The 27642-nt window shown below is 45.6% G+C and overlaps 1 protein-coding gene across 1 annotated transcript; it reads left to right on the forward strand.

The window, feature by feature from the left end:
- Window positions 1–205: 205 nt before the first annotated feature.
- Window positions 206–21678, forward strand: LOC136627137 (CTD small phosphatase-like protein 2-A). The gene is made up of 9 exons (XM_066602075.1): window positions 206–458; window positions 1056–1167; window positions 3168–3278; window positions 13975–14080; window positions 14155–14266; window positions 16017–16103; window positions 18281–18360; window positions 21270–21396; window positions 21491–21678. The coding sequence occupies exons 1-9, from the start codon at window positions 270–272 to the stop codon at window positions 21602–21604; spliced, it is 1038 nt and encodes a 345-aa protein (XP_066458172.1). The 5' UTR covers window positions 206–269; the 3' UTR covers window positions 21605–21678.
- The last annotated feature ends 5964 nt before the right edge of the window (window positions 21679–27642 follow it).

A 27642-nucleotide genomic window follows, 5' to 3' on the forward strand; every position in this document is an offset into this window, starting at 1 on the left:
TCCTGGGCCCGGGTGCAACTGCATCTCCTGCACCCTCTATAGTTACGCCCCTGTGTACACTGAACCTGTATCACGGAGATGAGGCAGAAGGCAGATTGGCTGTAAGGACTATGAATACAATAGTGGTCGGTCAAACACACTAAATACAAAGACTTGTTCTAGTCTTTCCCTCTTTATCATGAATGCTTGCATTACGGGTTTCTGTTGGATCATTGTGTAGTTGTGCCTTCTGATGGCTGTTAGCCAAGCGCATACAATTGTTTAATTTGATGCAATGTATTTTTAGGATAAACGTTCCAGTTTTTGATCACCTTGGGTTTTTCGGTTGGAGTTTGGGAATGATTCTGAGGTCTCGTAAAATGCCATCCCGGGCTCCAAAGGAATCTAATAGTATGAAGAACCCAGAAGAAAGTATCAGTGCTGTGACCCCACAGTCTATGAACAGACGACCGCAAAGTGTGAGCGCTCACATGTAAACTGGCGCAAACTGTTGTATAATATCTCTAATGCTTTCCTTGTAGATACTAACCAGTGAAGAAAGTTAGATGTGAACATCAAACCTCATTAAGTTAGCTTTCAGATTTCTAGCTAGCTATCTTATATGGTGTTTCTAAGGCTGATGATGATGCTGATTTGAGACCTATTTCTGACTCTTGACAACTATCATGAGGTTGCCTCTGACATCTGAGGATGGACTCTGCACCCCACAGCGAGGTCTTTGCATGGTGATCATCTGTGCCCTGCAGAGCTACCAACAGAAATGGTTTTCTAATCTGCATGTCTTGGAAGCACCAGAGCTTTTGCAGTAACATTGTAGCTGAGAAGGCTCCTATATTGTCAGCTGCCAAAGGGGAAAGGAGACTGATTCCGTCCAGAGCCTCACTCCAGCAGCATAGATTAGCAGTAAAAGCCATAGAGACATATAAAAGAAAAATAAATACATTTTTGTTCTAAAGCAAATTTATGTTCTTCCTAGCATTAGAACTGCTTTTAACAACCTTCCTTCAGGTATGATTCCACTAAGAGCTCGTTTAATTCATGACTTTATTTATTAGGTGAAGTTGAAATTGCCCGCTGTTAATAATATAACTGCTTGGGATGATGCAGTGACCCCGTGTAGCAGAAAACACACCGTGCAACATTTGCAAGATTTTATTGAAGATGAAGGTAAATAACTTGTTCCATTCGCCAACCAAGTTTCAGTCATGTTTGATGCAACAACCTGCTTGGTTGGTTAGAAGCCTACTTAAAAGGGGTATTTCCAACATCGCTATTATGCAACGTCCATTAATCTTATCCATTTTCGATGCAGCAGAACATTGCAATGTGCCACAATCTGACAAATAAGTTTAGCAAAGTATAGTCTACCAAATCAAACTGTCCCTCGAGCTGCCATTCGTTCTCTTTCCCTTGATGCCACTTGGCTCTCCTCCTGAGTAATGCAGCCAGCAATAGAAAGCCAGTGGTCATGGCTTCTGCTGAGCTAACCAATCATTTGGCCACCAGTATTGAGAAAATGTCAAGGTGCTGAGTTCTGGCCAAACATCTCAGATATGTACATCATTGTGGGCTGTTCCTAGTTTATATTGTGCTGCATCACACAGGAACAATTGTGGTGCAGCTGAGGCGCTCGCCGCCACTGCGTCAAAAAGACATGCTGACTGCTGTGTGCAGGAAAAACTGACAGATGGCTTTTAGTTTGGACACAACTTTACAGAATTGGATCAGATACTGCAGAGTCCCGTGGGGTGTCCCCGGACACATGGTGTTGGGGGTCTGTCAACGGAGACCAAATGCTAATGTTGCCTGAGTCCAAATTAAGAGGAAATATTATATTGAGTACTCATAGGTGAGAACCATAATAAGCCACTACACACAGACAGTCTAGTGTATCAGAATGAGTTCTAGTTTATTTTCGAACATTTGCTAGTTTTTATGCAAGATGGAAAGAAGGCGTTTCCAAATGTTACCTGATACTTAGTTTCAATCTACTTTTGCTGACCAAGTCCACATTCCAACAGATTACAACATGGCTGTAAATCAAAAGCCTTCTAAACAAAAGGTATCAGCAAAACTGTTTGAAGTGGACATAAAACAGTTACATACAGATGGCTCCATACTGTCTGAGTACATTTTTAATTACACTTCTTCCCAAACCAGAATGTAATCTTCAAGGTCCATCAACAATTTGCACATCAAAAGAGGGGCATTGTTTCTAGTTAAACACATAGAACTGGTTTTAGCCACTTACTTAGTATTCAGTACCTGGTGAAGGGTTCAGACTTGTAAGATAGCTGAATAAAATCTAATTAATCATACATTTTAGTATTTTAAAGTCATCATCCAAATAAACGCTTGAATATACCTTTTTACATATGATTCTATATCCAAGTTCTATTAGCAACTTCCGGAATGTTTTACATATTTTTCATTTCCATAATACATAACATTATATAACCAAATAACTGATGTCACATTTATTACACTGTTTCCTTATCTTTCTTATGTTAGGTTATTAAAAATATGATTGACCCCCTATCAATGGCATACACTGAGGAACTGGGAGGGCGAGATGCTGGCTTGTCATGGTGGCACTTACCATGCTCCCTCCCGGAGGGATGCACGCAGCCAAGGTCAGGGCAGCGCTGGGCCTCTCCCAGATTACAGACTTGAAAGTGGAGAAATTAGATAAACTAGAGTACCTTCACATGGCAGACCCAGACTTCAGGGTGCTCAGTTGTGAAACAATTGTGAATGAGTACCTCTGCACTAGGCCTTGGAAAGATGCAGTCACTTGCTGCTCACTCTCTCTTCATAGCAGCAGGCCCTCATGTGCCTCTGTACTTTCTCTAGCAGCTCTCGAAGATGGACTCCTGAACTCCTTTTCCCGCTCTCAAGCACTCACATTTATACCTTCACTCATACCACGTGACAGGATAGAAATTGTTACATTTACCAGACAGTCGGCTCACACTAGACATTAACTCGTCACATGCTGCAGCTGTGCAATACACAAAACAGAATGACAAGACTGTTTTGCACAGAGCATCTACATAAGATGTGACATGTATGACATTATGGAGGGGGCCAGGAAAGCATGTACTGGGCCAGTACAATACTTCGAGAGTTTAAACGAAGGAGTGTAATAGTGTAAACTTGATTCACAGATCAACATCGCAGGACTCGAGTTCATTTCCAGATAGATGAATCTTCCCCAGGAGAGTCCGGTATTTCCAGTCCTCTTGTTTGCCTCAACTCTCCTGATAGCAGCAGATCTGGTGAGTATGCAATGTGTTTTCCTCCAGTAGGTATCTCCCAGAGTTTGCCCGTACATTTGCTACATCGAACACCTAATGATTGTTGGATACTCTAGCTTTAGAGTTCAAATAAAGCTCAATAAACTAACTTTTTTTCCTGCACTTTGGTCTCCTGCTAACTACTGCGTACTGCAATCATGTGACAAGCAGCCAATCCTCAACCTCAATGCAAAGCGGGGGTTGGCCTCAGCAATCTCACAATCTAACGTGACAAGTCGGTGGTGGACCAAAGTGGCCAGGAGGTGAGTATAAGCAGTCTTGTATAGCACAGAACCCACTTCATTGAAAAAATGAAACTCCAGGGGGTCCAGCTGCAATGTCCCAGGCAGCCCGGGCCCTCTCCCTTCCTGGGCCCCTATACAGCTGAAGTGGCTGCACATGTGGTACATCCACCATCTATTTGCGTGCTGTCATTTAATTGCAACTCTTATTGAGCACACTGGCTCAGTGGTTAGCATTGTTGCTTTGCAGCAATGGGGTACCAGGGGCAAATCCCACCAAGGGTAACATCTGCATGGAGTTTTTTTGTATGTTTGTGTGGGTTTCCTCTGGGCACCCCCAGTTCCCTACCCACACTCCATTTAGTGAATATGAAGAGGCTCCGCCGCATGCCACATCAGCTAAGCTATAAGCACCATAACTTAGTCTATGGTACTTATTAGAGATGAGCGAGCACCAAAATGCTCAGGTGCTCGTTGCTTGAGTCGAACTTTTCGCAATGCTCGAGAGCTCGTTTTGAGTAACGAACCCCATTGAAGTCAACCGGCAACTCGAGCATTTTTGTATATGACCGATGCTCCGCATAGATCTTGATTTGTGAAACTCTGGAAAACATCCGAAAGTCATGGAAACACCACAGAAACGAATAGGGAAGGGCAGGGGCAGCATGCAGGGCTGCACCTCAGGCTCCCAGGTCCCGCTATTAAGCCACAATAGGGGCAAGAGTCTGCCCCCCCCCCCCTAACTATTTGTACTTCAGACAAACCCTCATTAGCAAGGCACACCTTAGCTAAGCACCACACTACCTGCAACCAAGCACAAGCACTGCCTGCGGGACACACTGCTGCCTCTTCTCCTGGGTTAAATGCTGCCCAACCCCCCGCACGACCCTGCGTCCACAGCGCACACAAGGTGCCGTGAGTCACATAGCAATGGGGAATCCATGTGCCACACTATTCATTGCGTTTGGGTGTCGGATACCTCATCGCCAACGCAAGGGGAAAGCCATCTGCACTCTGCACCCTACCCAAGTCAGTCAGTGACTTTGTGCCAGACAGGTAAAACACCGCTATGGGAAGTCTGTGTGCACCAACAGCATAGCTGGGTCCTAGGCAACCCAAGACGCGAACCATGAAGAAATCAGAGTGCCCAAACATGGCAGGCTTTCACTGCGCCGAGGACATAGGCCTCTGCACAAACCCTCAGCAATCGCGGGCATAGAGCGGACTCCGATGCTAGTGCAGCTGTGCATGTCTCATTTGTGCAGTATTGCTCCTCTTGTTTGGCCCAAACCAGTGCCCCGGATAACTGTGGTAACACGAGAGAAAATACATATTGGCCTCGGCCCACAATTCATGCCCTAGTCAGTCAGTGTTTTTGGCCCAGATAGGTAAAACACTGCGATGAGAGGTCATTGTGCACCCATAGTATAAACAGACCCCCTGTAACATTCCAGTTGCAAAGGTATAGGCAGACCCCAGTACCATTTCTGTAGCAGCGGTATAGGCAGACCCCAGTACCATTTCCGTAGCAGCGGTACAGGCAGACCCCAGTACCATTTCCGTAGCAGCGGTACAGGCAGACCCCAGTACCATTTCCGTAGCAGCGGTACAGGCAGACCCCAGTACCATTTCCGTAGCAGCGGTACAGGCAGACCCCAGTACCATTTCCGTAGCAGCGGTACAGGCAGACCCCAGTACCATTTCCGTAGCAGCGGTACAGGCAGACCCCAGTACCATTTCCGTAGCAGCGGTACAGGCAGACCCCAGTACCATTTCCGTAGCAGCGGTACAGGCAGACCCCAGTACCATTTCCGTAGCAGCGGTACAGGCAGACCCCAGTACCATTTCCGTAGCAGCGGTACAGGCAGACCCCAGTACCATTTCCGTAGCAGCGGTACAGGCAGACCCCAGTACCATTTCCGTAGCAGCGGTACAGGCAGACCCCAGTACCATTTCCGTAGCAGCGGTACAGGCAGACCCCAGTACCATTTCCGTAGCAGCGGTACAGGCAGACCCCAGTACCATTTCCGTAGCAGCGGTACAGGCAGACCCCAGTACCATTTCCGTAGCAGCGGTACAGGCAGACCCCAGTACCATTTCCGTAGCAGCGGTACAGGCAGACCCCAGTACCATTTCCGTAGCAGCGGTACAGGCAGACCCCAGTACCATTTCCGTAGCAGCGGTACAGGCAGACCCCAGTACCATTTCCGTAGCAGCGGTACAGGCAGACCCCAGTACCATTTCCGTAGCAGCGGTACAGGCAGACCCCAGTACCATTTCCGTAGCAGCGGTACAGGCAGACCCCAGTACCATTTCCGTAGCAGCGGTACAGGCAGACCCCAGTACCATTTCTGTAGCAGCGGTACAGGCAGACCCCAGTACCATTTCTGTAGCAGCGGTACAGGCAGACCCCAGTACCATTTCTGTAGCAGCGGTGCAGGCAGACCCCAGTACCATTTCTGTAGCAGCGGTGCAGGCAGACCCCAGTACCATTTCTGTAGCAGCGGTACAGGCAGACCCCAGTAACATTTCTGTAGTAGCGGTATAAACAGACCCCAGTAACATTTATGTAGTAACGGTATAAACAGACCCCAGTAACATTTATGTAGCAGAAGTTTAGGCAGACCCCAGTAAAATTTCTGCAGCAAGAGTATAGGCGAAACCCTGAAAATTGGGGTACCATGACTGTAGGCGAAGGCCGGAAAAATTAGTGTACCAAGAGTACAAATGCACCCCTGAGAAATTGCTCAACTAAGAGGGCAGGTGAAACCCATAAATATTTTTTTTAAAGATACAGCTCACTGTTGCTTAATTTGTAACACAGCCTGGAGGCAGCCCTCTTAAAAAGAATTGGTTCATGTTAAAGTATCAAAGCTTTTGAAATGTTGAAAAATTGGAAAAAAATTGTTAGATGAGCCTTTTGGGCTGCAGAAAAATTGGCAGTTCAGCGTGATGACATGATGTTTCAGGAGGAGGAGGACTAATATCAGAGACAGATTGACAAAGCTAAATGCCCCGCTTTTCCAGTGATAGAGAAGAGCGCTTTTATCTGCGGTTGCAGCAAAAAGAATCTTTAGGTTCCGCTGCTCTCCGCCGGTGGAGAAGAGAAGTCTGAGGAAATCCAGGCTTTGTTCATCTTTATGAGTGTAAGCATGTCGGCACTGGCAGTTGACAGGTGGTTACGCTTATCCGTGATGATTCCCCCAGCTGCACTAAACACCCTCTCTGACAAGACACTAGCGGCAGGGCAAGCCAGCACCTCCAGGGCATACAGCGCAAGTTCATGCCACATGTCCAGCTTTGACACCCAATAGTTGTATGGAGCAGAGGCATCACGGAGGACGGTGGTACAATCGGCTACATACTCCCTCACCATCTTTTTACACTGCTCCCTCCGACTAGCACTGTCAGATGGGAAGTTTAGCATCACTTTGTCCACCAGGGCCCTGTGGTATTGCATTACGCTCGTACCCCTTTCCTCTTCAGGAATGAAATGGAAAGGTTCTCCTTGTACCGTGGGTCGAGAAGGGTGTACACCCAGTAATCCGTGTTGGCCAGAATGCGTCTAACGCGAGGGTCACGAGAAAGGCAGCCTAACATGAAGTCAGCCATGTGTGCTAGGGTGCCAGTACGCAAGACATGGCTGTCCTTGCTAGGAAGATGACTTTCAGGATCCTCCTCCTCCTCCACAGCCCATACACGCTGAACAGATGAGAGGCAAGCAGCATGGGTACCCTCTGCTGTGTGCCCAGCTGTCTCTTCCCCCTCCTCCTGCTCCTCCCCCTCCTCCAAAATGCGCTGAGATATAGACGTGAGGATGGTCTGGCTATCAAGCGACATACTGTCATCCCCCAACCACAAAGCGTCGGCCCTTATGCCTTGCAGTGAACTTCTCAGCAGGCATAGCAGCGGGATGGTAACGCTAATGATTGCAGCATCGCCCCTCACCATCTGGGTAGACTCCTCAAAATTTCCGAGGACCAGGCAGATGTCTGCCATCCAGGCCCACTCCTCGGTAAAGAATTGAGGAGGCTGACTACCACTACCCACTACGCCGCCCATGTTGGAGTTGGTATTCCACTATTGCTCTACGCTGCTCATAGAGCCTGGCCAACATGTGCAGCCTAGAATTCCACCTTGTGCGCACGTCGCACAGCAGTCGGTGCTCTGGCAGATTAAACCGATGTTGCAGGGTCCTCAGGGTGGCAGCGTCCGTCTTGGACTTGCAGAAATGTGCGCAGACGCGGCGCACCTTGCCGAGAAGGTCAGAGAAGTGCGGGGAGTTTTTCAGAAACTGTTGAACCACCAGATTGAAGACATGGGCCAGGCATGGCACGTGTGTGAGGCTGCCGAGCTGCAGAGCCACCACCAGGTTACGGCCGTTGTCACACACGACCATGCCAGTTTGGAGGCTCAGCGGTGAAAGCCAGGTCGGTCTGCTCTGTCAGACCCTGCAACAGTTCGGGGGCCGTGTGTCTCTTGTCACCTAAGCTGAGTAGTTTCAGCACGGCCTGCTGACGCTTGCCCACCGCTGTGCTGCCGCGCCACACCGACTGCTGGTGACTTGCTGCTCACACTTCTTAATTGAGAGGTAGAGGTTGCGTAAGAGGAGGGGTAGGGTTTAAAGGAGGTGGCATGGACCTCCGCAGATACCAGCACCGAGGTAGGACCTACTATTCTGGGTGTGGGTAGGATGTGAGTAGTCCCAGGCTCTGACTCGGTCCCAGTCTCCACCAAATTCCCCCAATGTGGGTGAGAGCACGATTTATGTTGCTGGAAACGTGCTGGTGTAGGGCTGGGACGGCACACTGGGAAAAATAGTGGCGACTGGGGACAGAGTAGCGCGGGGCCGCCGCCATCATGTTTTTGAAAGCCTCCGTTTGCACAAGCCTGTACGGCAGCTAATTAATTTGGCAATGTGCACGTTTAAAGCTTGTGCGTGCGGAAGCGTGGCGGCGTATTTGCGCTTTTGCTCCGCTTGCGCTAGCTACAGCTGAACGCTGCGCTGAGAGACATTGCTGGATGGGTTCGAGGACAGTGGAGGTGAGGGTGTGGGTGCAGGCTGGGAGGCGCTTGTGCCTCTGTCCTGAGAGTGGGGTTGGATCTGAGTGGCAGGTTGGGGCACAGGGGAAGAGGCAGTAGTGCGACCCGAAGGCGGTGAACGGCTTTCGTCCCACCTTGTGGAGTGCTTGGCCATCATATGCCTGCGCATGCTGGTGGTGGTGAGGCTGGTAGTGGTGGCTCCCCGGCTGATCTTGGTGCGACACAGGTTGCACACCACTGTTCGTCGGTCATCCGCGCTCTCACTGAAAAACATCCACACATTTGGAAGACCTAGGCCTCTGACTGGAGGGTGTGCTTTGGGAAACAGTTGGGGGATTCTTCGCTCTGGCCCTGCCTTTACCTCTGGCCACCCCACTGCCTCTTCCAACCTGTCCTGCTGCTGCACTTGCCTCCCCCACTGAAGACCTGTCCTGAGTAGGCTTATCAAACCAGGTGGGGTCGGTCACCTCATCGTCCAGCTGCTCTTCCTCCGAATCCGCTGTGCGCTCCTCCCTCGGACTTACTGCCCTTACTACTACATCACTGATAGACAACTGTGTCTCATCGTCATCGTCCTCCTCATCCACTGAAAGCTCTTGAGACAGTTGCCGGAAGTCCCCAGCCTCATCCCCTGGACCCTGGGAATTTTCCAAAGGTTGGGCATCGGTCACGACAAACTCCTCAGGTGAGAGAGGAACGATTTTTTTCCCACTCAAGGCAGGGGCCCGAGAACAGTTCCTGGGAGTCTGCCTGCTCCTCAGAATATGTCATTTTCATGGAGTGAGGAGGCTGGGAGGAAGGATGAGCAGCAGCCAGAGGATTTAGAGTTGCAGCAGTGGACGGCGTAGAAGACTGGGTGGCCGATACATTGCTGGATGCATTTTCTGCCATCCACGACAGGACCTGCTCACACTGCTCTGTTTGTAATAAAGGTCTACCACGTGGACCCATAAATTATGATATGAAGCTGGGGACCCCAGAAACTTTCCTCTCTCCTAATCCCGCAGCAGCCGGCTGTGATTCACTTGGACCAGGAACTCGGCTTGTGCCCACACCCTCACTTGGACCTCTGCGTCCACGTCCACGTCCACGTCCTCAACCCCTACCTCTCATCATGGCGGATTACTAATAGAGCAGGGGCCAAATAAATAACCCCACTGTACAGCACTGACAAATTAATTCACCGCACACAGAGACTTGTAGATAGCGGAGGCTCTATGCTGTGACTTGAAAAAAGTAACCCGCTGTCTTGTGCTGATACCTAGGGGTAATTTACCGCTCGCAGAGACTTGTAGATTATAGAGGCTGTGTGGAGGGGGAGAAGACTCTAAAGCCAGTAGATAGTGCTGGTAACTGCGGCGATCTCAACCCCTCCAAGGAAAGGGTATTGTGAGACGCTCTGCACAGCGGCAGAGCTGAAATACTTTGCAGTGGCCCAGGAAATATTACAGTACTGTTTAGCAGTGAGACCACGGTCTAATTCACTGCAGACTGAGAACGGTATAAATAATTATGGAATTATTTGCGTCCACTTTAACGCTGACAGTGGTATTGTAATGCTAACTCCAGACAGAAAAAAAATTATACGGAAGGCTGCAAACAGGCCTAGCTGTGTAATACTGAAGCACTACAACTCCCAGCAGCCACCCAGTAAAATGCAGACGGTCAGATGTGGCCCTAGGAAGGACCGTTGGGCTCTTGTAGACAGGATCCTACACTACCCCTGTCCCTATCTCAGTACCACCTTCCCTATACTCTGTATAATTGACTGCAGCCTGAGAACGCTATAGCTGTAATAGCCTGCACGGCCCGAGATGAAAAAAAAAAATTGTGCAAAACTGCTCCCAGCAGCCACAACAGTAATGCACATGGTCAGATGTGGCCCTAATAAGGACCGTTGGGGTACTTGAGGACAGGATCCTACACTAACACTTTACCTATAGCAGCAGCAGCAGCACTTTCCCCAATTTCTGCCAGCGTGTGTCTGAGGCGAGCCGCAGGCGGGACCGCTTTAAGTACCTGGCGGTCACTTGATCTCACCTGCCACTCACTGCAGGGAGGTGGGATAGGGCTGGCACGTCACAGGAGGAAGTGGTAATGCCTTCCCTGCATGTCTATTGGCTAGAAAATGGCGCTAAACATTCGGGGAAGGAAATGGAATTGACTCGAGTGCCGCGTGGTGTTCGTCTCGAGTAATGAGCATCTCGAGTACCCTAATGTTCGACCGAGCATCAAGCTCAGACGAGTGTGCTCACTCATCTCTAGTACTTATAGTCGATGACTGGTTCTCCTTAACCCCTAAAGGACACGGTCCTTTTTTTTTTCATTTTTGTTTTTTTCCTCCTCCCTTTCGAAATTAATAACCCTCTTCTCTTCTGACAGCCATAACTTTTTTTTTCCATCAACATAGTTGTGCGAGGGCTCATATTTTTGAGGGATGTCCTGTGGTTCCTATTTGGTACCCCCACTTTTTTTTTCTTTTTAATCACTATTTTAATTTTTTTTTTTTTTTTTGCACATGGAGCCTTGACTTCAATGGAGTCCGCAACAAAATAGAGCATTCTGCATTTTTTTTAAATCGCCCATGTTGCCCTATGGAGCCTCCTTTTTAACATTAGTATGTCCAACTGACCTTCGCAAAAAAAAGCCCGATATATTTTTTTTTGTTAACACGGGCGGCAGCAATTCGCGATAATTCTAAGAATAAAGGATCGCTAACTCTCATAAAATTGCAGGAACAAAGATGCAATTTTTGCCGCGATTTTCTCGTGGCAAAATCGAGACTGCCCGTGTGAAACTAGCCTGGGTCTCCGTAAACGGCTTGAACTTGCAATTGTTTGATCGCTCTAGCAGTGTAATGTGATACCATAGCATTACATATACTGCAATTTGACAGGCAGTTTATGAACCTACGCCACTGGCAGCCCTGGAAGCCTTCAGGCAATCGAAAGGAATCTCACGTAGATGAGGTGGCCGGGACCCCTGAAATCCAACAGCGATATTTAAATGCCACTGTTAGAATTGACAGCAGCATTCAATGTGAGCATTTTATGCGCCGGTTGCGAGCAGGTGTCAGCTGTCAGACAGCCGCATTGTATGGAGCAGGATTGACCCCCCCCCAGTCCCTTTCCATACAGACCCCAACCGCCATGACGTAACTGTACGTTATGGAACATTAAGGGGTTACAGGTGTGAACATGCTGGTTATAAGATGGCCGGATTAACAGCAACAATAGAACTTCACTGAGCTACATGGTTTCCGCAGCTTACATAAAAGTCAATGAGAGTTACAAAAAAGCAAAATACAGCTAGCTACCCAACTTTCACAGCTCCCATATTATGGAAAGAGCGTAGCCCCATGTGCTAATTTGTTTGCATAACTCCTATTGACTTCTATGGGAGTTATGCAAATGGTGTAGAGAAGGGTTCTTGGCTAATATTGTTCTTATGACCACCCCAGCTATTGTGGCCAGTGACAATGGGGACCAAAACTTCTGATAGGTACATGTCCCCCATCCAGAACCCACACTTAGACTTTTTCTAATGTCCTATCCTGTGGCTATGCCATATAAGTCTTTAATGGGAACACACCTTTTAATGCATACCTGAGTTTTCAACAACTATGTTAATACACCAGGTAGCCCTATCACTCATTTGCTGGTATTTGCACCATGTTTCATGTTTGTAGGTTCTGATTTTCAGGGGGTCTCCCCCGTTTTATTGCTGTTATGCTGTTTGCAGTATACTATTATGCAGAGGGCATGTAGAAAGCCTAGATTTCTGCAAGTAGTTCACTGTGCTGCACTTTTTTCCTTTACTTCCCATGCTGCATTGCCCAATCAGCAGAGGGTCAGTATCTGAACGCCCACTGAATACTTGAACGTGGCTCTCTTTGGAGGTCTCACTGAAGTGCATGGAGTCGAGGCATGCATCTGCGTCCTTTTACTACCTGCACTTTGGTACATGCCAAGGATGCATTTTCTGAATTGATAGGGGATGTCAGATGGCCACCAATCAGAAAGTTATTCTCTATCCTGTGAACTATGATAGTCCACTTGTGATATTTGGTGCCAGAGGAAGATGTGTCCCCATGTAGTGTGCTGATTGGGCGGGCCCCTTCTCAATGTATGTTCATGCTAAGAACTGTTAAAGGGGGCTACGAACAAAAAAAAAAAGTTTTACCAAAAACCTACAATATTTGTTTATTATGAGAAGGGTAAATGAGCAATTGCATATACTGGAATATTCCACCACAAAAATCCACATCAAAATCCGTGTGCTCAATGTGCGGATTTTCATAGTGCCGAGTTCCATTGCAAATCCGTGCGAAGATCAATGTTAGGCGTGCAAATCTTGGTGTGGATTTTTTTAATACAGCGGAATACTCTTTTACGTGTGAAAGCACCCATAGGCCGCCTGCACATGGGCGGAATTTCTGCAGCGGGATTTCCCACAAAATTTCCGCCCGTGGACGCTGCCATAGGATTGCATTACAAAACGCAATCCTAGGCAGACGGACGCGATTTGTCTGCGTGAAAATACACGCAGAAAACAAATCGTGGCATGCTCTATTTCTGTGCAGGTCTCGCAGAGGCCCGCACAGAAATGTCACTCCTGGCTCCGCTCTGCGCATGTGTCGGCTGGGCGGCAGCTGGCACAACACAGAGACGGAGCCGCAGGAGCAGGTGAGACCCGCAACGGTGCCTGCAGGGGCGGAAGTCGGGTCTTGCTGCAAGAATTCTCGCAGGGGATCTGACCCGACCATCTGCAGGCGGCCTAAGGCTGGATTCAAACGGGACGGACATCCTGCGGCTTGGCAACCCCGAAAAAACGCGAAATAAGCGCAGCTTGAAAACCCACAGCTTCGCCGCTTGCATCTCTGCTGCGGCCATCTCTCCCCATAGAAAGGAGATAAGCTGCTGCAGAAATGAAAAAAGAATTGACATGCTGCATCTTTGCTTTGCATGCGGTGTGTCTGTTTCCGCGCAGCTTGGCCACAGCGTGTGAACAAGATTTTTGCAAAATCTCGTCCACGTTGCTGGCTAATCTCATGAGTGGGAGCCACGGGCGGTATTGCCGTGCGGACATTCCACACGGAAGTTTCGTCCCGTGTGAACCCAGCCTAAAGGCTAAGAGTCTAGAGTAATACCGGTAGTATGTGTCCTCCTTATAGGGAATACTCTGACTCCTTTATATACTGGATCCCACTGTGGGGTATGGTGTAGCCACTAGTAGCAGCATGTCTGTTCTCCATAATCTTACTGTCTATTGACCGCGTTTGATTCCATAAAGCGTCATTTTTGTACGGTTTATTAAGCATCTGACATGACCTGACCACATCAGACACGTCACTTAAGATAAACCTGTGTCTATAATGCTCATTCCTTCTCTAGCTGGCCGAAGTCCACCAAATCCTACAGAAGTGCAGCAAAAAAGTATTCCAGACCCTCTGTATTTTAGCCCCCTTCCTGGAGAAGAGGCCAGAGAAGATTTCAATCCGTGAGTGTGGTGAATTAGTCGCGCCAATGCTTGTTTAGTGTTGTAGGATCGCTCACTGGACTTGTTTATTTCAGATTTAAGTTCATGTGTAGCGCCCAAGCTGCTTCAGATAATCTGCGGCCGCGGAGAAGCGGGATCCCATGTAAAACTCGCAGTACTCCCGAGAGTTCTTTGGTGTTGGCCTTGGTAAGACGGATCTATTTTATATACGGTTTTGGTATCGGCGCATCTGCCTCACGGCCTCTGATTTTACTTACATAGTAACATAGTTTGTAAGTCCGAATGAAGACCATGTCCGTCTAGTTCAGCCTGTTTATCCCCCTATGTTGTTGATCCAGAGGTGAGCTGGATCATATTTTCCTCCAGCAGGTTTCGGGGTATTCCGTAGCTTCCAAATTGTATAGGAAAACAGTATGCGCACACTGCCCCAAGTTGGACGCAAGATATCAGTTTCATGTCCAAGATGGCTCTCTGACCAGAAACGTCCTGACAGCCTCATTTATTGAAACACATAATACCTGCCCTTTATGGGCGTTTACCAGATTACATCAGTAACATATATATATTCTTATTCGCTGGGTTATATAGAATTCCTCGCCTCCCCCTCCCTTCACCTCTCTCTCAAGTCTGGTCTACATAGGAGCCTTTGTCTTAACATGCGGTCAAAACTGAAAGTATCTCTTTGTTGAAGTTTCTGTGGAGGAGGGGCTGGATACTCTTCTTCAGTATTGGAATGTGACTTAACTCTTTAAGAGGCTGCTTGTGAAATGTTTGTATTAGGCTAACATTATACTACACACACATCTTTCACCATGCCATTGTCCAGCAATTACTATAATGAAATTATGCAGTCATTATCCTCTAAGAGTTAAAGTCACTACAGCTACGTAGTTTAGTACAAATCGATAGACATTTTACACTAACTAATCATCACGTCTACCACAGAGGAAGGCAAAAACCCCAAGAGGCAGGAGCCAATTAGCCCTTTTGTTCCTACATATCCCATTATTAATTATGTTGTGCTTAGAACGTTCGGTTTTTAACTAGTTGGAGGGCCAGCTAACATACTAGATGTCTCTAGGCCCCCCGAGGCACCGGGTGTGACTGCTACTTCTGTACCCCTATAATTGCACCCCTCTCTATAGTCCCTCTCCCCTATCCACGGGCTCTCTGTAAATGTTCAGAAAAGGCTGGTAGTTTTTGTTTTTTTTTACTAGTTTTACTTTGTACATTGCTGGAGATTACTAACCCTACATAAAAGGATACTTTATCTTATTATATGGATTTTTAATATATATTAATAAGGAGGTAAACCCTTCTATATACATTGTAAGGTCTAATGGATACCAGAACTTCAACCACCTAAAAGTGCTTCAGTCTGCAATATAACTTCATATTTCAGACATATTCACTAAAGTGCCGGCGCTCAAATCCCCTATAAATATCATAAGCTGCAAGTGTATGTAACATGATATACAAAAAGAGGAAAAACCCACCGCACCGCCGCGCGATTCACTGAGGCTTCATCTGGGGTAGCAAATGGCGTAATGATCACATGGATCAATACATCCCATTACATCAGAAGGCATAATAACCCCCCAACATGCTGCGTCAGTAGCCTCAGCGAAGCGTGCGGTGGGTTTGGTCTTTCAGTGTATTATGTTACATGCACTTGCAGCTTTGTTGGGGAAGTATTTTGTGTGCATATTGGACTTGTGTGAAACTTTTCTATAAGTGTTTTGATAGTTCTGTATTTCAGCAAATGTAAATGATTTGGTTAGGAGGTTTGATAAGATGTACAAAACATGACTCAAGAAGGTAATAGTAAAGCAGAGAGTAGTCCGTGGGGGAGCTATCACACATGTAGGTACCACTAGCTATTGTCACTGTATGTCAGCATTTGTTCTTCTAGCTACTATATCCCCTTTTAATGCAGGAAGAAGTGCTGGTTGAGAGCACGCTACTCCCACAACCTGATGCGCAGTTCACATTTTTTGCACCCTTTCAGGATACCGACTACAAGGTTTGTTACTCTGTAATGTTTACAATAAAGGCTGAGGTTGACCAGAGTAATGCCGGGCTCACACGGCCGTACACGGAATCCACTTGCAGAGGCTCCGCAGCGGACTCCAACAATGAGCCCTGCTGTGATCCTGCATACGGCGGAGTAATGTACTGTGCGTCATGCATACTCACGCAGTCGCTCATGCACAGTAAACCTTTTTATTTTGGGGTGTGTTTTTATATGTCCCGCATTGTCGCTTAGGAATGACACAGATACCCGCAGCTCATACGCATTGTAATTGCATATGGGCTGTCAGTATATCCACAACCATACAGCCCATTGTTCTCTATGTCGCGGTTATCCACACTAAAATAGAACATGTTGCATTCCATTTTCCGTGAGTGGATTACACCATTCCGACCCGCTAATGTGAGTGGAATTGTGTAATTCAATGCACTGGATTAAACACTCATTCCGCAATTCCTATCCAGTCCTGTGAGGCTGGCCTAATAAGTGGCTAGTGTAGCTACTAAGGGTGCTACTAACATAGAAGTGACATACGATTTAAATCAGTGTGACTATGTTTTGCTGCAAAGAGCAGGACTTAAGTTCAGATATGCGTTTAATAAGGCGGGTTTCACACGGGTGATAAAATTGTGTTAAATTTGTGCGTTGTGAGATGCACAAATATGAACCCCATTCATTTGAATCAGTTCACACACAGGAGCGATGTTTTTCTGCATGACACCGCAATGCTATGCGAGAAGCACATCGCAGCATGTTCCATCTTCTTGTAATATCGCCCATTGTTTTCAATCGGGTCAGCGGCAGCAATGCTCTGTGACATCAGAGGTAGGCAATTCCTTTATCCACGCAGGGAGTCCCATCAGAGGCGGCAGGGGTGAAGGGCTTTCCCGCGGGGATGAAGGAATCCCTGCCGCTAATATCACAGAGTTCTCCCATTGCTTTCAATAGGGCCAGCACTGCTGCCGCCCCATTGCAGGGAATCTCTTCATTCCATTGCTTTCAGTGATGCGAGGCTGTTTTCAGATTAAAACACCTCTTATCCACAGGGCTTTCGCATGGTGGAAAGTGCAATATCGGGCCATGAATCACACATCACCGGTATGAAAGTAGCCTAATAATTTGTCCAAATGAAATGATGATTGAGCAGCGTGATGAATAATTGCCCTTTTGTAAATTATTCATATACAAAGGATAAAGGTTACAACTTGCATCACATCACTATCTATATACAACAATTACAACTTGCATCTTTGGGAAAGCAGCATCATCTGACTTGTATAACAACAGCCGGAAAGCTCACTTTCAAACGAGGCCAAGTTTGTACCCCTTAATAGTGTGCTTTTCATGATTTAAATCTTATATCTCAGGTGTATGTAAAGCTGCGACCCTATGTCAGAGAATTCTTGGAGACTCTCTGCAAAATATATGAGGTGAGAAGACAGACTGACCTGCTGTAAGGCAGCATTACCACCCTCGAGTTTGGTCATCCATGACTGGACCTTCTTGTGTGACCCATTTCTGCTGTGTTTCATTTATTTAAAGGGTTCATGCACTCCTTTTTTATACTGTCGTGACTCTCCATTCTCTTACTGTCTACCCAGGAAGTTTACGCTTGTTCCATGCTGGGATTCATATCTGCATTCGGAGAGTACTCGCACAAAAGTGTGTGTGTATATGTGCACTGACTGCAGAGATGAGTCCAATCCATGGACTGAGCATCAACTTTCTGGGCGGACAGGGAGAGAATTGGGAGGCCATTGAGGTGGTTGTGGTGGTGGTTGGTTTTAAAAAGCCTCTCCCCTTGACACAGTGGCCCATTTTATGAGCTCATAAACCTAGTTTATGGTGTTTAATTAGTTAAAGGGAGCCTGTCAAGTACTATAAACATATGGGACTTATTTGAAGCAAAATGAAAAAGCTCAGGCCTGCTTCACAGGACGCTTGACCCTCTACTAAACTGAACTTGGGTAACCATAGAACCCTATACAGCCTTATCTCGAGTATAGATGAGCTGAAATACAAAACCAAGCCAGTAAACAAGAGGGGTGCAGTTTCTGGTGTAAAAAGGAGACCCTTTTTCTAATGTCCTTCAACAATGTATAAAAATACTGGTCTACTTTTACACTTGAATATCCTGATAAAGTGTCCTTAACGGTCTTTTCATGCAGATATTTGTCTATACTACAGCAAAGCGAGAATATGCTGGACAGATTTTAGAAATTCTGGACCCACAGAAAAAGCTAATCAGGTATTTTAAGTTGTATCTTATTAAGCAGTCTAGTAAAAAGTGAACAACCCTAACCCAAGAACAAAATATTATTATCCATGAACCACTTGGTCTCATAAAGAAATTTGTTAAAGTGATGGGATGAAATCGAGATGGATTCACCTACTTAAAGGCACTCTGTCAACTACTTTAAGCCATATCAGCTACGCTTATCGGTTGAAAGGAGGTAACCTGCTAAGACCGAGGATGCTTCTTAGTTGCCTCTCCCAGCGTTCTCCCAAGTGAGCAGTGCTGCTAAGTAGTCCGTCCATTATAAAATTAGAACGGGTGGACTACTTGGCATGCTGTTCAATGCATTGAGAGGCATCTTTCAGAGCTCGCATTGGGAGAATGATGGCGAGAGAAAGAATAAAACTTACATCCCCGGACTCAGAGGGAATAACTTTCAGCCCATAAGCTTAAGGCCCTTTTACACATAATAATGATCGCTCAAAATTCATTCAAATGGCCCAAAAATGAACATCATCAGGATATTGCTATTATGGAAAAGCAGGGAAAGTGGAGTGCAAGTATGGTTGCTGATTGTTTGACCCTTAAAAAGGACCTGCCATGTCCTCTAATCAGTGGAGCTGGCTGCATAGGTTTGCGGTCACAGCCCCATTGCCTGTATTGCACCTCTTATTTTCTTTGTACACCTCCCATTGCCCTGCACTGACCTCCATGATTCAGCGCTCACTGCTTCAAATCTCTTAAGTGGCTGGTCAATGGAAGATATCAGCTCAACTCCACACATCGGCCGATATACGCCACCAAGTGATCATTGGATTCCCGGCCAAGATAGCGGATTTCAGCTGGGCTCTTTAACACCGTCCAGGAAAGATAGTTTAGGAACTATCTTCCTGGCCGGAATACGTCGGCAGCTGCATAGATTCCTTTGACAGCTGCCGGAGAAGGGAGGGAGTTCAGCAGTGTGATTGCTAAACTCCCTTCCCCTTTTCTCCTCCTCTCTGCCCCTTGTCAGCTATTTGCAATGGGAGGGGGCAGGGCAGGAGCTAGTTTCTAAGCCCCCTCCCAATGCTGGCTGCCGACAAGGGGCTGGATCTTAGCAGACTAGCTCCCGTCCCCTTCCCTTGCCAAGAGCCGGCGGAAAGGAGGAGGTAGTTTAGCAGAGCAAAACTGTCTCCGCCCTCCCACCCACGCCCAACAGCTTCGCGGGCACAGCGTATATGGCCCGGGCCGTCTGAATAAGTGCACAAATGGCAGATTTGTGCGCCCGTTCATGTGATTTTACGGTGCCGGTGAGCGCACCAAAAAATGCCTACACTTGTGTGAAAGAAGGGCTAAAGGCAGCCACGCTGCTAAACTTCCTCCCTTCTCCGGCAGCTGTCATTGGCTCCCATAGGAGTCTATGCAGTGACCGACGTATTCCGGACAGGAAGATAAAAACGCCTGGCCAAAATGCGCTATCTGGGCTAGCCGGGCGCTTTAGCATGGCGGAAAAATCGCCTGTCAGATCTGATCCATTGGAATCCAATGCATCAGATGGTAACGTGTGTGTATATATAGGCCGACTGTGAAAATGGCGGCCTCTATATGCTCGTGTGAATAAAGCCTAAGTGTGAGCCCATTGGACTGTAGTGGAAAATCTACACATAAGAAATCTACACATTTACCCTTTTAGGTAAAAGGAAACTCTAAACTATTTGAATTTGGTACAGGAAATACTATTAAAATCACCTATTTTACATTCTGTTAAATTTTTTAAAAAGTTTTGTTGTCAAGTCATGGAAACTTGAGATGCCACATGTTCGCATTTGATGAAAACAAAACAAGAGGGGCCTGAATGCCTTTCTTGAGTGTTACAATATTACATGTTATATCACTGATTACTCAGAAGGGTCGGTGATCCAGGGATTATTCTGCTTGCCAGATTGGAGTCGGGAAGGAATGTTTTCCCTTAAATGGTGAAAATTAGCTTCTACCTCATTGGGGTTTTTTCGCCTTCCTCTGGATCAACATTTGGGGAAAATTGGCTGAACTGTATGGACATAAGTCTCTTTTTGGCCTTGCATAATACGTTACATTAGGTTGTCTTTGGATGCACATCGTACAGTGTGGCCAATGTTGCCACATAGTCCGAGCCTTAAAGGGTTGCTTGAGTATACAACACCCCCACCCATAGGCACTATATGGCCCTCTGCCTATTAGGCTGCATTCAGACGAACGTATATCGGCTCGGTTTTCACGCCGAGCCGATATACGTTGTCCTTGTGTGCAGGGGGGGGGGAGGATGGAAGAGCCAGGAGCAGGAACTGAGCTCCCACCCCCTCTCTGCCCCTCTGCACTATTTGCAATGGGGAGAGGCAGGCCAGGGGCGGGGCTAAGTTCTGAGAATTAGCCCCGCCCCCAGCCCGCCTCTCCCCATTGCAAATAGTGCTGAGGGGCAGAGAGGAGGCAGAGAGGGGGCGGGAGCTCAGTTCCTGCTCCTGGCTCTTCCATCCTCCCCCCCCCCCCCTGTACACGAGGACAACGTACATCGGCTCAGCGTGAAAACCGAGCCGATATACGTTCGTGGGAATGCACCCTTAGCCTGAGCAGAAAGTGAACACAGCCCAGCCATGTATGAAATGGTCATTGATTAGTTAGTATAGCATGCACTCCATCTCCCCTGTAGTGCTCAGCACGTCACCAGCTGCAGCTTTTGCCTGTGATATCGGCTGATATTGGGGGAAATCAGTAGTCATATCTGTGGCTTCTTTTTTTTAAGAAATGGCCTTATAAAAACACTAGTTGTCAACAAAATGGTACTCAAATGATGCCCTATCAGTGTACGGCAGGTCAATGCTGTTAGTTATTACACTTTAATAAATGCTAAATAACAAGAAAACATATTAAATTCTGTGTTTCGAATTGCTTTCACTCCCCTGCAGGCATCGCCTCTATCAGGACCATTGTGTTTGTGTCTCAGGTCATTACATTAAGGATCTGAATGTTCTTCATAGGGATCTGGCCAAAACTGTTGCACTGGACAAGGTGGCTTATACCCTTCCCTTCCATGTAAGTAAATTGTGCGTTTTGGTTAAAAGACTATTACAAGATGTCCTCCTTTTAAGTTTTAAAATGCAATAGCCCAACTTTGTCCCTTTGTCAGCTTGCTAACAGAATTCCAGTAAAGCGCTGGTCAGGAAACCAAACCGATGAAGAACTTCTGACTCTGATTCCAGTTCTGGAGCAACTGACTCATGTGGTGAGCGGCCAACTCTAAACCCTGCGTTCTACTGCGTCGAAGGTCTCTAGCCTCTTGTAAATGTCCAAGCAGTCTCTGTATACAGAGTCCCAGTGCATCGCCTCTTCTCCTAATTGTTTCCTTTACGTGGACAGGAGGACGTCAGGCTGATGATTTCACATCAATTTCCCATTGATGAATTCCTTGTAACGTGAAACCTCTGCAGCTTGATCTACACAAAGTCTGTCAACTATGACCTTTAGATTTCCTAGGATGGATTTTTTTTTTTTGTATTTAAAATGTATTTTATGGAATGTTTCCTTCCACACTGTACTGTATGTATATTTTATACACAAATCGGCCAGAACATTAAAATAAAGCCTTAGATTGTGTAAGTGCTGCCTTGTTCTGACGCATTGAGATATGTCTTCCACAAGACCTCGAGGTCCTACATCCGTTAGAGAATCCCTCCGATTAAACCACTTTCCATAAATCCATAGATACATTACAGTTTCTTTCCTTGCTCTAAGGCTCTCACACCATTTTTGGAGGAGAGAAACTGAAATAAAATGGAAAAAAATTGATACTTTTTTTGCCCCATTGATTTCAGTGGGGTTTCAAAGAAACAAAGCAAATAGGCAGGCTTCGGTCGGCTTCCATTCTGTCAGGTTTCCGTTTTTGTTTTAGATGGGGAAAAATAACACTCCAAAAAATAACCCCGAAACCTAATGCAATGGAGGCAAACTGAAGCCTTTTTTGTTCTTTTAATCCCCATGGAAACCAATGGGGAAAAGATCAGTATGGTATCAATACTATCACCTTCAAGAACTAGGGCTGCTGATAAAATGTTAGCAAGGTAAACAAACTGAAATATCAGGAGAAACTGGATGGACTTCTGCTCTACTTTTTCACTATTATGAGATGCCTTTGGGTCACTTAGAGTCAAGTCAGATTATTATGACCACCAGTAAACGCCATGTGCTACATGGATGGCGACTATAAGGGACTCAATAAGGTGCTGGTAGGTTGTCTTCTCTTACAGGGTGCGTGGGCAGGGACCCATAGAGTTTTTTTATTGTTCAATCGTTTTTATTAGCATTTAAACAATACAAGTTTGATTACAAATCATCAGTCAAACATTTATCACATGTACTGAGCAATTAACAAGTTGTTAAGTAGAAAAGAGATTTGCTTAATAGCTATTTTTCGTTACATTAAAGGTATATAAGGTAACTGAGGGTAGTTGAGGTGTAGGGGGACGGGAAATTTTGGGTAGGGGGAGTGGGAGGGAGGGGGTTAGGTAGGGAATAGTAGGAAAGAGGGGGGGGGGGTTATTATAACATTTCACTTGTATCTGTATATGAATTTCCGACCTTTTTTGTATTACCAAAAACTGATATCAGGAAAGCATTTATTCTATTATGAGATTAAACTAGGGTTCATGTGATGCAGATGGAGATAGGTGATCCAAGGCGTCCATTGATCATTGAAATAGTTTAATTTATCTTGTCTCAGGGCAAAGACGTTTTCCATAGACATGTGGTCATTTAATAAATGGACTATTTCTGAACAGGGTGGGGGGTTTCGCGACTTCCAGTTTCTAACGATTAGTAGTTTCATAACCAACAGGGTATGGGCGAACAGTCTCCTAAAGTCCCTTGGGATGTTTTCTATTCCAATTAGTAGAATTGCGAGTTCTGGAGTTGCTTGGGTTCTGAGGCCTGTTATCTTAGCCATAAGGTTGAAAAGTTCCCTCCATATAGGATTAAATTTGGGGCAGTTCCAAAATACATGTAATAGGGAACCTCTTCCTCCACATTCCCTCCAGCATCTGTCCGAAACCTCTGGGAAGAAGTCTGCTAGTCTAGCTGGGGGCCGATACCAGCGAGTTATTGTTTTATAATGAACCTCTGCTAAAGAGGCGCATAATGAGGCTTTGTTAGCCCACTCGTGCGCTTTGTTCCATTGGGACAGAGGGAAAGATCTTCCCAACTCTCTCTCCCAGTTTAGGAGATTGGCTTCCTTAGAGGGATCTTGTAGAATGTTCCTTTGGCTGTATAGAAGATCGTAAATCTTTTTAAGTGGAAGTTTTTTAGTAGAAGGATTGAGAAAGTTATCAGTTATGATTGTAGTAATGGAAGTCGTTACTGTTTTGAATTTGGGCCAATTGCTTTTAATTTGCGAATATAGTAGAAAGTCTCCATTGTTGAGATTGAATTCCTCCTTAAGGTTCAGGAAGGATTTTATTTTTGTACCAATTGCTAGATCTGCGATCACTTTAATCCCTCTAAGTCTCCAGTTTTTTGTGTTTACATTATTTATATGGAAATCAATGATTTCTAATGGGAGAGGAATCTCTGTTCTTGGAACGTGGTTTTTAGTGATCTCTAATAGATGTTTCCAGGTTTCTATGGTGATCTGTACTATTGGATTTTTTAAAGGGCCTGGATCTATTTTAATGCTTGTAGCAAGAAGTCGGTTCCTGAGGGATTTGTTTCCTTTGGAGCTTTGCTCAATATTAGGCCCACTAATTCCTCCTTGGGGTACACTCCATGGTTTTATCTGGGATATGATGATTGCTTCGTAGTAGGCCACTAGGTTTGGAACCCAGAGTCCGCCTAGTCTTCTGGGTTTAAATAAAATGCTTGCAGCTACTCTTGGCTTTTTGTCGTCCCAGATAAAGGTCATTAGTTGTTTTTGCAGCTTTTTTAGTAGCTTGGGGTTACATTGTAAAGCAATAGTTCTAAATATATACAATATTTTTGGCAGGCACATCATTTTGTAGATGACAATCCTGCCCAGCCATGTAAGATCGACCTTATTGAAGGAGGCCAAGTCTTTCTGGATGTTTTCCAGTAGTAGAGTTAGATTATGTTCCATTATATTGTTTATAGGTGTGTTTATTATAGTGCCTAGCTATTGTATTCCAGAAGGGTCCCACTCAAAAGGGAATTCTGTTTTTATGAGTTTTTGGAGTCCAAGTTGCAGGTTCAGTGGGAGTAGCTTAGATTTAGATGGGTTGATTTTATAATAGGAGATGTCTCCGAAGTCTTTCAGGAGTTCTGTGGCTGCTCTAAGTGAATTTAGGGGTGATGATGGCATCAATACGATATCATCCGCAAATAATCCAATTTTATGTTGTCTGTTTGTTAATGGGATCCCTAGGATTTTAGCAGACATTCGTATTGCCTCCGCCAGTGGTTCCATAATCAGGATAAACAAAGTAGGTGAGAGGGGGCAGCCCTGCCTCGTTCCGTTGGTGATATCAAACGGTTTGGATATCACCCCGTTTACGAAGACACGAGCCGAGGTGGCTTTATACAAGGCTTGAATGGCTTTCATTATGTTGTTTTTGAATCCCAGTTTTTCAAGCACTGAGAAGACATATCCCCAGTGTATTCTGTCGAACGCCTTCTCCGCATCCAAAGTTTGGAGCAGAGAAGGCGTTCGAGAGACCTCAACCTCGCTGACTATACCCAATAATCGTCTTGTCGCGTCTGATGCTTGTCTGCCTCTTACGAAGCCGACTTGGTCGCTATGAACGAGGCTTGGAATCACCTCCTGGAGTCTCTCAGAGAGGATTTTAGCGTAGATTTTGGTATCATTATTTAATAATGATATGGGCCTTAAATTAGCAGGGGATGTGGGTGATTTGCCTGGTTTAGGTATTGTTATAATGTTTGCTTGGAGCATCTCAGGCGGCAGAGAACCCTCCAAAATTGCTTTATTAAATACTTCTCTCATATAAGTCACCAGGTGGTCTTTATATAGCTTATAATATTCCCCCGAGAAGCCATCTGGTACCGGGTCTTTATCTTTTTTGGCTTTATTAATAATTAGGAGGATTTCCCGGACCGAGATAGGTGCGTTTAGTTTTTCTAATTGTATATCTGTGAGTTTAGGAAGTTGCAGCGGGTTCAAAAAGTTTTTTATAGTTGTTTTCGGGGGTTGGTTTACCAGTGGATTTTGTTTTAGGTTGTATAGTGCTTCGTAGAATTTTTTGAATTCCTCTGCTATGGCGATAGGGTTTGATAGCTTGTTTTTTGTTTCTGCATCTAGTATATAGGGGATCTTTGATTTAGCTCTTTTTTGTTTGACTCGATTGGCCATCCATTTGGTATTTTTGTTGTTGGCGGTATAATAAGTTGTTTTTAGGGATTTTAGATTTTTTTCGTATTCATCTATCAGTATGTTACGGATTTTAAGTCTAGATTCTCTGATTTTGTTGGCTAGGCTTGGTGAGGGATTTAATTGAGCTGTTTGTTTTAGGTTTTTTAGTTCTTCTATAGTGTTTTTTAATAGGGAGTTTTTTTCTTTTTTGTAAATGGAACCTTGCTGTATCCTAACACCTCTTACAACAGTTTTGTGAGCATTCCAGAGCGAGAATCGACATGTCTCTGGGACATCGTTGTTTTGAAAGTAATCTATAATTGTTTCTTTGATTTTCTTTTGGTATTTAGGAAGCTTCATTAGAAACGTGTTGTTTCTCCAATTGTTGAACAGGGGAAAGCTTGGGCCCAGTCTGAGTTTCAATGAGATCGGGGCGTGGTCAGACCATGTGGTAACGCCTATTTTGGCTTCTTGTATTTCGTCTAGAATTTGGAAGTCCACTAAGAACATGTCGATTCTCGAAAACGAATTATGTCTGCATGAATAAAAAGTGTATTCTCTGGAATTTACATTCATAATTCTAAAGGTATCAAATAAGTCAGATTTATATAACCAGGGTGAGAGGTCAAAGCTTCTACCTTTCCCTGCATGGGTTGAGTCTAGATCTTTATCTGCAATGGCATTAAAGTCGCCACATACAATCAGCGAGCCTTTTTGTATTTTTCTTATTTTCCTTACCACTCTGCCCAAGGATCCTAGTTGTTTTGCATTGGGTGCATAGATGTTGGCCAGAGTGGTAAGGAAACCGTTAATTTTACACACCAGAATTAGGTATCTACCGTCGACATCTCCGACCTCCTCCAGCAGTTGGAAGTCCACTGAGTCTTTGATTGTTATCAAGACCCCTGCCTTCTTTTTAGTTGAGTTGGCCATGTAAGTCCTAGAGAACTTAGGGTGGGAAAGCTTTGGTGGATTAAGCTTAGCTAGGTGGGTCTCTTGGGCGCAGAAGATGTCTGCCTCTGATGCTAAGGCCTCTTTCCATAGGGCGGCTCTCTTAAAGGGGGTATTCAGTCCTTTAACGTTTAAAGAAATTAGTTTTATATCCATGGGGGGGCTGGGTTAGGTTTGCGTGATTGGACTGACCTTGTTTGTACTCTTGAACTGTAGGTTAGCTTTCCTTGCTTCAGGTTGGTGGCTGGAAGGGTTCGGTGGTTCATATGAGCATCCTGTTTTGGGACGGAATCGATAGCAAGTGAAGAGAATAAGGGAAAGAAAAAGAACATGTTGAGATAAAACTTCTTATTCTTTTGAATAATAACTTTTGCGTTGCAACCAGCAACTAAGAGGGACCTTTTCCAGGTTTTGGGATGGAAGTCCTATGGATAAGGTCTTGTGTGGGGGTTAACACAGTTCAGCCTATGACCTAAGCGCTGTACTGATTAGCGCGAGGTCGCAGAAAGGATGAGAATGTGATAGTTGGTGAGGGAAGTTCAGCGGTTTGGCTCCGGGTTTTTGCCTTGCTTGTTTGGTTGCTTGCGAGACCAATCTCTTGTAATATGGTTGGGGTTGCAGTCCTTAGGTATTGGTAAATTCCACTTTTGAAGTATGTTTAGGCCTTCCTCATGGTTTGTTATAGTAACAACCTGGCCGTCTTTGTTGATGAGGAGCCTTGTGGGGAAGCCCCATCTATATAAGATGTTATTTTCTCTCAGAATCTCTGTGATAGGAGAGAGCTTTCTGCGTGCATTCATCGTTGTCTGGGAGAAGTCAGAGTAAAGCTTAATATTCCCGTATGGATGGGGAAGAGCTTTGAGGTTTCTGACTGCTTTCATAAGGTTTTCTTTGATGTGATAAAAATGTACCCTTGTAATTACATCCCTTGGAGCATTTTCAGGGACGCCTTTTGGCTCAGGTAGCCTGTGAATTCTGTCCAGAATGTGATCTTCAGTTTTTGAATCTGGAAGTAG

The sequence above is a fragment of the Eleutherodactylus coqui genome, chromosome 5, assembly GCF_035609145.1.
Source record: "Eleutherodactylus coqui strain aEleCoq1 chromosome 5, aEleCoq1.hap1, whole genome shotgun sequence".
NCBI classification, from domain to species: Eukaryota; Metazoa; Chordata; class Amphibia; order Anura; family Eleutherodactylidae; genus Eleutherodactylus; species Eleutherodactylus coqui.